This window comes from Sander lucioperca, chromosome 11 (assembly GCF_008315115.2).
Source record: "Sander lucioperca isolate FBNREF2018 chromosome 11, SLUC_FBN_1.2, whole genome shotgun sequence".
Taxonomy (NCBI): Eukaryota; Metazoa; Chordata; class Actinopteri; order Perciformes; family Percidae; genus Sander; species Sander lucioperca.
This window is the reverse complement of record NC_050183.1, coordinates 39,142,233-39,154,732: the sequence shown is the minus strand read 5'-3', so window position 1 is coordinate 39,154,732 and position 12,500 is coordinate 39,142,233. Positions and strand designations below refer to the sequence as shown.

The 12,500-nt window shown below is 44.8% G+C and overlaps 1 protein-coding gene across 1 annotated transcript in view; it reads right to left on the bottom strand.

Annotated features, from left to right (window-relative positions):
* patj (PATJ crumbs cell polarity complex component) overlaps positions 1 to 12,500 on the bottom strand; it is a 116,859-nt gene that overhangs the window by 17,054 nt on the left and 87,305 nt on the right. The window contains exons 28-29 of the mRNA XM_036007708.1: positions 8,775 to 8,971; positions 3,621 to 3,712 (exon numbers count right to left, since the gene is read on the bottom strand). Of these exons, the coding sequence (XP_035863601.1) occupies positions 3,621 to 3,712; positions 8,775 to 8,971 (289 nt within the window). The remainder of the gene's footprint in view (positions 1 to 3,620; positions 3,713 to 8,774; positions 8,972 to 12,500) is intronic.

The window sequence follows — 12,500 nt, the reverse complement described above, 5'->3', positions numbered from 1 at the left end:
AGAGGTGTCTTCCCCGCCGCCACCCCCCCCCGCCCCACCCCCCCCCCCCCCCCCCCCCCCCCCCCCCCCCCCCCCCACCGCCCGCCCCACCGCCCCCCCCGACCGCCCCCCGCACCCACCGCACCCGCACCCGACCCGCCCCCCCCCCCCCCCCCCCCCCCCCCACCAAGCCGCACCCCCAGACCCCCCACCCCCGCCAGCCCCCCAGACCGACCCCCCCCCGACCCCCCCGCCCCCCCCCCCCCACCCCACCCCCCCCCACAGAGTTGAACCATCCAGCGACCCCAGTTGGCCTCGAACACAACTAATACACTCGCTGCTGCAGGAGCCAATTCACTCGCCCCCGCAGCAATCCAGGCCGGCCGCTGAATGATTTATCTCTGGAGAAAAAGGTCGCCGTGGCAATAAGCGATGGGATGGATGTCGAGACCTCGGAGAGCATCGTCATGGAAACAGAAACGGTTAACTGTCACCGTGCCGGCCCCTCCCCTCTGCACGTCTGTGTGACAACGCCGATGACAGTTTAATTGGTTTTTAAAAGCAATCAAACGATCACAAAAGCAGCTTCAGAAGTCTGCGAGAGTAGATTTTAATCCGTGTTTCCGTACAACAACGTACGGATGAACGACTTTCTCAATTTAATTAACGTTGAAAGGTTCAGATAAGACTCTGGGACTCCCGCCCCCAAATCTTTAAAGTGCCCATATTATGAAAAAAATCACTTTTTCTGGGATTTGGGGAGTTATTTTGTGTCTCTGGTGCTTCCACACGCATACAAACTTGGAAAAAAAACCATCCATGCTGTTTAGAGTGAGATACGGTTTCTGAATGTGTCCTGCCTTCAGTCTCCGGGTGAGCTGGTCAAAATCTGAACGGCTTTCTACGTCACTAGCCGAGACGAGGGGGCTAGGGGGCTAACCGTTAGCATGCTAGCTCGTTCTCAATGGCAAAACACTGCTACAACACACACTAGTTCACCCTAATCTACAAAAGAACTACTTCCATGTCCCTGTTCTGCAGGTATTCACACAAAGTTGGAAGTGCGCCCTCATTTAGAAGAAGTCTCCCGGCTAATCCTGCCTTGTACTACTGAAGTTGGAAAAACAGCTAGCTAGCTCATGTAGTCCTTACCTAGCTACTGAGCATGTGCGACGGCCAACAAAGATGTTACAGCAGTGAGAGGTCTCACTCTGTAGCTAAAACAGAGACCTGAACACAGGGTGAAAAGAGGAGCTGCAGCAATGTGCAGTACAAGAAAATTAGCTTAATATGGCCACTTTAAAAATAGGCCTTAGTGGTCCCATAATAGTGCTACCCTTTGCTTCATTCCCCATCTCTCTCCCCCTTTCATGTCTATCCACCATCACTTCATAATAAAAGGGAAAAGCCCCAAAAATAGTCTTTAAAAGGCGACAAAAAGGCGACAAAAAGGCGCCAAAAAAGGTGACCAAAAGGCACCAAAAAGGGCGACAAAAAGGCGACAAAAGGTGGAAAAAAGGCGACAACAAAGGTGACAAAAAGGCTCCAAAAGTGGCAAAAAGGCTACGAAAAAGGAACAAAGAGGGTGAGAAAAAGAGTATGAAAAGGCAACAAAGAGAGCGACAAAAAGGTGGCTAAAAGGTGACAAAAAGGTGACAAAAAGGTGACAAAAAGGTGGCTAAAAGGTGACAAAAAGGTGACAAAAAGGTGACAAAAAGGTGGCTAAAAGGTGACAAAAAGGTGGCTAAAAGGTGACAAAAAGGCGACGAAAAAACAGTTTGTACCTATGTTATGGGACTTATAGACAGAAACATCAGACAGTTTCTGTCTCTCTTTAGGTGTCAGGAGGAATAAACTCGTCCTCAACATTTGTTGTGTTCAGGTTTCAGAACGATGACATTCGGAGAATTCGCACAACAGGATGTAAAATAGAGACAAAATGTCAAAAAAGTGTCCAAAAAATTGAAAAAAGGGGTTGAAAAATTTGAAAATAAACACAGAAAAAGCATCAGAAAAAGCACCAAAAATGTAGAAGAAAAGCATCTTATTGCAACAAAAATGTTGAAGAAATATCATTTTCTGTCTTGAAAAATAGTTGCTATAGTAGCTGTAAATGGAGCGTTACCCCGAGACCCCCCCGCTAGATTGGGTCTGCAGTGAGGTGAATAATGAGACATCTGCGTCGGTGTGACACAGACGGATGAGCGAACCGGCCCGAGCTGAGACTCCGTCACTCTGACTGATGGCTGTTTGCTGCGTTCAGGCTCCAGAGTCAACACGGGACATTAATCCCCATTAGTCAGTTAGCGTCCACTAAAAGTTCTGTTGTTGCTGCTGACAGACTCAGATTATTATTCTGTCTGACAACATTATGAAAGGATCCCTACAGAGATAGACCTGCATGTCATTCCCCATCTCTCTCCCCCTTTCATGTCTATCCACTGTCACTTCATAATAAAAGGGAAAAGCCCCAAAAAATAGTCTTTAAAAGGTGACAAAAAGGCGATGAAAAGGCGACAAAGAGGGTGAGAAAAAGGTGACGAAAGGTGACCAAAAGTGGCAAAAAGGCGACGAAAAGGCAACAAAGAGGGTGAGAAAAAGGTGACGAAAGGTAGCAAAAAGGCGACAAAAAAGGTGACGAAAAGGCACCAAAAAAGGTGACCAAAAGTGGCAAAAAGGCGACGAAAAGGCAATAAAGATGATGTGTCTTTTAGTTTAACATGAAACAGCCCCAAAATCACCACACCAAACTACACCAGACTCCATGTAAATAATCACTACTTTAAGTGTGTATAGAGTGTGTGTTTTCACACACACACACACACACACACACACACACACACACACACACACACACACAAAGTCGTCTTGGTTCATCTTTCCACTGTTCCAACAATCACCACTCTGGTTTGGTTGAAATAAACCCTTAAATCACCCATTTACATGTGGAGATATGCTGGCTCTATACACGCTAAAAGTACTGATTATTTACATGGAGTCTGGTGGAAATATGCTGGCTCTATACACGCTAAAAGTACTGATTATTTACATGGAGTCTGGTGGAAATATGCTGGCTCTATATACACTAAAAGTACTGATTATTTACATGGAGTCTGGTGGAAATATGCTGGCTCTATACACGATAAAAGTAGTGATTATTTACATGGAGTCTGGTGTAGTTTGGTGATGGTGATTTCGGGGGTGTTCCATGTTAAACTAAAAGGATCTTACTCTTTAACTAAAAGGTCTATCTCTGTAGGGATCCTTTCATAATGTTGTCAGACACTTAGAATAATAATCTGAGTCTGTCAGTGTACCTGCAGTACGACCACAGTCTGGTCTGCTGGCCACTGAGCAATTATTGCACAATTCCTCCAAGTACCTAACTAAAAAACTACAAATCCCTATCCTTACCAGAGTCAATATAGTGTTTAGTAACTCCTAAATAGGGCTGTCAAACCATTAATTTCTTTTAATTTCTCTGAATTTCTGCGATTAATGCGATTTAAAAAAAATTAATCGCATCGTGGCGGCCCTTAATTGCATCGCGATTGAGTTTATGAAGGAAGTAGTGAGGAAGAGGCTCTGCTATCTGATTGGTTACTTTGAAAGTGTTTTCCCAGCATGCCTTGCAGTCCTACCTGAGCAGGATGAGTTTCACCTTGGCGGCGGCGCTCTTGATGATGGCGGAGGCGTTCTGGTGGCTCCGCCCGTAAAGGACCTGGCTGTTGATCTGAAGAACAGAAACACACAAACGTCACGTTAACGTCTCTGCTTCACGGGATCAGAAGTTATTGATCATCATCTGTTTTTAGGAGACTGAAGTCACACATTTCTTCTAGAAGTAAAGTCAAATAATACTTAAACAACTTATATATACAATGCATTCTCATGATTCGTACGAAAATGTATGCACACCCACTCGTGTGATATCCTGCAATACTAGGCGACAGTCTCTCGCACACACACACACACACACATATATACAGAGACACACACACACACACACACATATATATACAGAGACCCACACACACACACACACACACACACATATATATATACAGAGACACACACTCACACATATATATACAGAGACAGACACACACACACACATATATACAGAGACACACACAAACATATATACAGAGAAACACACACATATATATATACAGAGACACACACACACACATATATATATACAGAGACACACACACACATATATACAGAGAAACACACACACACATATATACAGAGACACACACACACATATTGACCCTTTGCACGTGACGTCACGCTCCACTCGCGCGAATTATGAACGCCATGACGGACAGCGGAAGAACTATATGCTGTAGATGGACGGCAAGCTAAACTCGTACGTTTTCGTTCGTGTTTGTGTTCTCACATTCACAATGTGCAGAGTAATCCTCACCAACACAAGCATGTGTATGTATTGCCTTTCTGTTTCAAATGGAAATGAGTGATAAATAAAATGATCCTCAACCAGCTAGCTGCCGTGCTAACCAGCTAACAGGTCCAACCCGATGATGACCCACATAACTAGCTAACATCGGTTATTCACTGACCTAGCTACATATCCAAAGAAGAAAGCCGTTTCATTGATCATTTAACTTAACACACATACAAAAAATATCGGTTAAATTAAAGATGACATGGCACGGAAACTAGCTTAAAAAACAAGTTAAATGCGGGTCTGCGGAGCTCCTACCCCGGCTAGCTGACGAGCTAGCTGCAGCTAGCTTTGGACGGCTCGCTAGCTGCTGCCCATCGCGTCGAAATATCCACCGGTCAAATCTAAACATAGGCTACGCAGCGAATATAATCACAGATAAGAAGATGGCTAGATGTTACAATTATGTGTGGTTACTACTGATCATAGACACTCCGTGATTTACTGCATGGATTAACGTGTGATAGATAATTAATGACTGCACTTCCAAGAGCTGGGATGTGTTCAGGCATCCATTAGCTAGGAAGTTGCATTGGCACACCCAGTGAACAACGGTATGGGTAGCCACGACCGACCATGTCCTCTAAAAACATGGGCTACGTGATATATAAATCTTTACTTAAAGGAGAATTCCGGTCAATTTTTACGTTAGTCTTGATCGCTATAGCTACACGAGTACTTTCGATAGTAAAAAACCTGACCCGAATCAGTGCAGGTAACACGGAGAAGCTGCAGCTACAGACTACAAGCGTCCACTGAGCTAAAACGGCAGTGGTCGGGGCCTTTGTGCCTCTTAACAGACACAAAATGCAATTAATATGTCTGTGCCACATGAACAGGGCCCTTACGTGTCAACAAGATGCGTTTTCAACTCAGACATTGTTTAAATTCACCTACCCTGGTCCCTGTCTCGATCCTGCTGGTAGCTAGCTTGCCCTGCTAGCTGATAGCCGTTAGCTGCTAGCTGCCGTCCGGTGAGTGCCGTCCAGCTACTACCACACTACTGTTTTTTTTAGGGGAGAATAAACTTCAAGACGTGACATGACCTGTCCTCTGGAGGACATAGCCACACCACTGCCGCTCCGCGGATTATTATTGGGATGATTATCACAGAAGCCTGTCTGAATACACTCACCGGACGGCAGCTAGCAGCTAACGGCTATCAGCTATCAGGGCAAGCTAGCTACCAGCAGGATCGAGACAGGGACCTGGGTAGGTGAATTTAAACAATGTCTGAGTTGAAAACGCATCTTGTTGACACGTAAGGGCCCTGTTCATGTGGCTCAGACATATTAATTGCATTTTGTGTCTGTTAAGAGGCACAAAGGCACTCTAAAACTTGCCCCGACCACTGTCGTTTTAGCTCAGTGGACGCTTGTAGTACGTAGCTGCAGCGTCTCCGTGTTACCTGCACTGATTAGGGTCGGGGGTTTTTCTATCGAAAGTACTCGCGTAGCTATAGCGATCAAGATTAACGTAAAAATTGCCCGGAATTCTCCTTTAAGTAAAGAATAGATGTTAATACAAAATAAACCCTAGATTGATGTCTTATCTTTGCCATTATGAGGTACCTCCCCCCACCGTTAGCGTAGCATCACGTACCTCTAACCCAGCCAGCTACAAAGAACTGGTTAGCATCCAGACTTTTAAAAGCTTTGAGATCAGCACCAGTATATGGGGGTACCCCGTTTACCACATAGTGGTCCAGATCGTGTGGACTGAAGTCGGGCAGACTCTGTGATTTAATGAGGTCCGTGAAAACGGAGGGATAACGAATTAAGGGTCTGTATCCAATCCTGCTATCTCCAACTTCTCCAAATACTGCTCTTTGTGAGCACCTACCAGATGCCCTACCTCGACCGATAACGGCACGACAACTTGTTGTTCAATAGAAGAAGCCATATAAAGCCACAAATACAGTTTATTTAGTGTTACGTATTTCAAACTGATTGAAACTATGAAACTTTCTGCTCGTCCACTACTGTTTAGCCTGTGCTTCCGCCGTCCGTCATGGCGCCGTCACGTGGTCGTGTGACGTGTTTGCAAAGGGTCAATATATACAGAGACACACACACACACACACACATATATACAGAGACACACAACACACACACACATATATATATACAGAGACACACACACACACATATATACAGAGACACACACACACACACACACACATATACAGAGACACACACACACACACACATATATATATATATACAGAGACACACACACACACACACACATACACACATATATACAGAGACACACACACACACAAACATACAGAGACACACACACACACACTTTATTGAGACAGCCATTAATTGAAAGGTCACTGAGCTGCGAAGCCGTAAAACTACAGCACGCCAAGAGCCACCAGCACCTCTAAATGTTAAATCAATAACTCATCCACACACACACACACACACACACACACATACTGAAGCTGGATAGAAAACAAGTCAGTTACACAATCAAAATGTGCGCTCTTTAGATTATGTGGATTTTGCACTAATGTGTCTTTCATCTATGCAAAAGGCTGTGTGTTTTAGTGTGTGTGTGTGTGTGTGTGTGTGTGGGCGTGTGTGTGTGCGCGTGTGTATTTCAGTGTGTAAATGTCCAGGCTTTCCTCGGCTCGAACATCAATTTTTCATAGCGCTTCTGACACATAATGAGGGGCCAGCGAAGGAGAGAGAGATGGAGAGAGAGAATCTCAGAGTTTCTCTGAATAAATCGGAAACTCATCCACAGCTGTGAGGTGATGCAACAAAATGTAAAATGTAAAATGTGATTACACACAGACGCTGTTTTCCTTCCCGTGTGTGTGTTAATATTCGGAGGGGATGGCATCTGGTCAAGAACAGGCTTTCAGCATCTCAAGCATCTTACTGAAAGCATGTATGGTGTTTGGCTCCTAAAACACAAGACTTTCACCCAGGAAACAGGTGTTCATGTCCTGAAGAAGTTAAGGAGAAAACACAAGACTTTCACCCAGGAAACAGGTGTTCATGTCCTGAAGAAGTTAAGGAGAAAACACAAGACTTTCACCCAGGAAACAGGTGATCATGTCCTGAAGAAGTTAAGGAGAAAACACAAGACTTTCACCCAGGAAACAGGTGATCATGTCCTGAAGAAGTTAAGGAGAAAACACAAGACTTTCACCCAGGAAACAGGTGTTCATGTCCTGAAGAAGTTAAGGAGAAAACACAAGACTTTCACCCAGGAAACAGGTGATCATGTCCTGAAGAAGTTAAGGAGAAAACACAAGACTTTCACTTTAACCCAGACCAAGATCTTCCGTCTCATTTTAACTAGAGCCTGAAGTTAACTTTTTACTGGGGTGTCTGTGGTTTTGTCCCGTCCTCGGCCACGCACCGTACCACACCGGGAGCGTCTCAGAAGTGGAGCGACTTGCAATCTGACTCCCAGATTGTATTGTCTCTACTTCGTACTTTACACAACAATCACGTGTTCATTTAGCTAGTAGCTACCTTCCACTCCAAGCACTCCTACAGTTAAACGGCATCCCTTCTCCAGAGTTTCTGCAGGTTTCACCATGTCAAATTTAAGACTTTTTAAGACCATTATGAAAGAAATTCAAGACATTTATCACATCAACTAAGCCCTAAATTCTGTTTCTTTTAAAGCCAACTATTGTTAAACTTGCACTTCGAAGCTGAAGAATAAAATCAGTTAAGGTTAGGCATTTAGTTGTGATGGTTAAGGTTAGGGTAAGGGGCTAGGGAATGCATTATGTCAATGATGGGTCCCCACAAAGATAGTGAAACGCACTGTGTGTGTGTGTGTTTTTCTTGTTTAGCTATATTCGTGGGGTCCAAAAACCAGGAGTTCACTTGTGGGGTCTGCACAGCCTTGTGGGGCCAAAATGCTGGACCCCCCCAAGTTTAAAGGTCTGTTTGAGGGTTTAGACTTGGTTTTAGGATTAGGGTTAGAATTAGGTTATGGTTAGGGTGAGGGTAAGGGTTAAGGTTAGGCATTTAGTTGTGATGGTTAAGTTTAGGGTAAGGGGCTAGGGAATGCATTATGTCAATGACAGGTCCCCACAAAGATAGTGAAACGCACTAAGTGTGTGGTTGTGTGTGCGTGTGTGTCTTCCTCTCTCCGTGCGCATGTCTCGCTGTGACAAGTCAAGACAGCCAAAATCATCACGTTTTTAAGATCGGTTTTAAATTATTTAAGACCTAGAACACAATATTGATTCTACAATACTTACAATTTTAGACTTTTTAAGACCCAGCGGAAACCCTGTTCCCTTTTCTGGCGTTGTCCTGATAAAATGTGATGTAAATGTTCTCACCTCCAGTAGCTCATCTCCGACCCGGATGCGTCCATCTCGAGCGGCCGGTCCGGCCGGTTGGAGTCCCACAACGAAGATGCTGAGGCGGGAGCGGTCCCTGTTCCCCGCCAGGCTGAGACCCAAACCCTGGCGCTCCTTCTCCAGCTCCACGCACAGCAGCTCACCCTGCAGCTCGCCATAACGCTCAAACCACCGCTCTGCAAGTACAACACAAGGGCAGACACTTTTAAGGCCGTTACACACCGACCAGACGGCAGACCGTCGGCAGAAAAGCCAGTTGGACTGATCAGTCTCCCCGAGTTGGTCTAAAAAGTTCCTCAGAACACACCGAAGAGACGAGACGTAATACGTCTCCATAACAGCAGGCAGCGCTAAAAAATGAAAACCAAGGGGGTAAGCCTGTACACAGAACGTGTAGCTCCTATGGCGCCATTTTGATGCTACCAAGCCATCACCTCCCGTTAGCATCCCATTGACTGCCATTCATTTTGACGTCACTTTGACAGCGAATAACTTTACATCTGAAGAGTTTAAAGACTCCATTACCTTGTACCTTACGTTATGGCTCCATAGCAGACGTTTTTTATAAAAATAGGCTAACGATTGGGTCATAACCACGAGACTTACTATATATATATATATATATATACAGTGCTGCTTATAAGTATTCATACCCATGCTAAAGTTGACTAAAAAGAGGAATAAAAAAATCATCTTTTGGAAATTGATCTTAATGCCTTAATTAAAAAAATGAGGAAAAATCCGACCTTTAAGGACACCAATTTGTTTTGTGAATGAATAATGTATCGTAAATAAATAAATGTTCTTTCTTAAAATACAGGGGCCATAATTATACACACCCCTATGCTAAATTCCCATAGAGGAAGGCAGATTTTTATTTTGAAAGGCCAGTTATTTCATGGATCCAGGATACTATGCATCCTGATAAAGTTCCCTTGGCCCCCACATCATCACATCCCCTTCACCATACCCCCACATCATCACATACCCTTCACCATACCCCCACATCATCACATACCCTTCACCATACCCCCACATCATCACATATCCTTCACCATACCTAGAGATTGACATGGTTTTATGTCAGTTAGCCTAATAGTTAACTGAGATAAGATCCATATCAATGCAAATCAAACCAGCTATTAGGCTTCACACGCTCACTCGTCAGTTTTAGCATTTCATTTGGCACCGCTGGCTCCGTCAACATCATGTAAACATCGTGTCAACATCGTGTCAACATCGTATCAACATCGATACGATAAAGATTTTTTTCAGTGAGAGGCAGAGGAGAGAAGAGGAGGAAGAGGAGATGTCCTTCGAGGAGAGATGATGAAGATACAGAGAGAGAGATAATGATGACAAATGAGAAGCGAGCGACGGAGCGACGTGATGGAGGAGAACGGCTGAGTGAAAGTGATGGAGAGAGAGACACACACACACACACACACACACACACACACACACACACATCTCTCTGTTGACATTTCTACAAACAGAATCTGATTAATCCAGCTCAGATGTTACTTTCATATATTTCTATCTTTGGAGACTTTCTATTTTTGATCCAGCAGCATCGCGGCTCTGGAGATGTTATAAATGTGTGTGTGTGTGTGTGTGTGTGTGTGTGTGTGTGTGTGTGTGTGTGTGTGTGTGTGTGTGTGTTTGAAAAGGTTTTGACATCAATGTAGCTATAAATGTAATAAAAAAATTCTGAGAAAAGATTTTCAAATATTTAATAATAATATTCTGTAACATATTTTGCAGTCAGTACTGCCGACGTTGTCTTACTTTAATCAGATCAGAAGGCTATATATTTATGTTTAAAAACTCTCTCCCCATACGGGGAACAAGCCGATATATAAAGGGTAGAATAGGCTACAATAACAATGTAGTGTGTGTTCTGAGTGACGGTCCAACATCAGAGAGGCTCTATAGGCTCTTTACAGCTACACTAAGTTGTTATAAACAGACAGCCCACTTACCCATTTTTCAGAGTTTGAATGTGTCGGCGCTACGTCCCGAGATCAGCCCTCCCTGTACCTAGCAGCAGGAGCAGCGCCGCGTCAGACACGCTTCTGGTGTGTAGGACACAGAAAAATCCACGCAGCCGCCACGCTTCTGAGACGCAACAGAAACGCCACGCTCGTGCGACGCATCCACTGTGTAACTGACCTTATGGTGCGTTCCCAGAGCCAACATCTTGATGTGGGTCTGGCTTGTCAGGCTGTTGGATATCAAGCTGGTGGAAGGAATGAAAGAGGGAGGAGGCTGCGTTCACGCGCTCCAACAAGTCCGCCACCGCTGGAAAACTTTGGAAAGAATCCTGTTTTTAAACAGCTGCATGTAAACGGGAATATTAGCGTAATTTTCACTTTAATTAGCCGTGTAAACAACTTAAGCCTGGTTCACACGGGACGATTTTAAAATTATCGGACGGTTTTCCAATCCTGAGAGACCCCACACACGGCGATAAAAAATCACGGGTCTAACAGTTTTGGTCGTACAGCGTGTGGTACAACACATCACACACAAACCGATCTGACTCCCGAGCATTCCCAGGTCAGACGGGAAATCTCGCAAAATCCCTCGAGATCAAACGTGACTTCAGAGTAAACAATCATGGTGGACGGAGAGGATGCAGTGGCGATAGTTAAACAAAAAAACAAAAAGTTAAAAAGAACGTTATCAAAAGAAAAGGCGATGGTCAAAGAAGTGGAGACAACGCCAGCATGGACTATACTTGCTCTACTTATCTCCGACGTCCACAGGACTTTCTGGTGTGCCGTGCCGCCGGCTGTTTTGATGTTGTTTCCCGGTGCTTTCCTCGCCGCCTCGTCACCTCTCTTTCTGATTGGCTACACGCCACAGTCCACAGGCTGCGTGCTCGTTTGTCCCCGGGGGGACACCACACACGAGGAGGAATCGGGCCAAAACAATCCAACATGTTGGATATCCCCGATTTGAGATGGGAGCGGTCCCGACGTCCTTCCGAGCAGACGAGAGCAGTCTTAACACACCACACACGGCAGGAATATCTGATCAGATTATTTTACCATAATCGGAGCATCCTTAAGATTGTCAGAAGGGGGGAATCGGGGCTAAAATCGGCCTAATTATCCTGCCGTGGGAACCAGGCTTTAGAGGAATGTCGTCTTTTTCAGAATAAAAGGACAAAACACTGAATATTATGTGCATGTAAACGTTACACATGAAATTGCGTTGAATAAAGGCAAACATTTGCTAAAAAGATTCTGAAAAGATGATTAATGATGACCGTGTTTTCAAACAATGGAGGCAGCTGAGGACACTAAAACACCTGGGACGGTCAACAGTCTGAATTATTTCAACAACGTCGCACAGCTGCTTCTCTGATTTAATATTTACTGCTGGGATTACATCACACACACACACACACACACACACACACACACACTCGCACACACACACACACACACACACACACAGTCTGAGTGTGTTTGTGCTGATAATGTAACTGGCAGTAATAGTAATGTGCTGTGGGGGGTGAAATAGGACAGTCATGCATGTGTGAGTGTGTGTGTGCGAGTGTGTGCGTGTGTGTGTGCGAGTGTGTGCGAGTGTGTGTGTGTGTGTGTGTGTGTGTGTGTGTGTGTGTGCGAGTGTGTGCGAGTGTGTGTGTGTGTGTGTGTGTGTGTGTGTGTGTGTGTGCGAGTGTGTGCGAGTGTG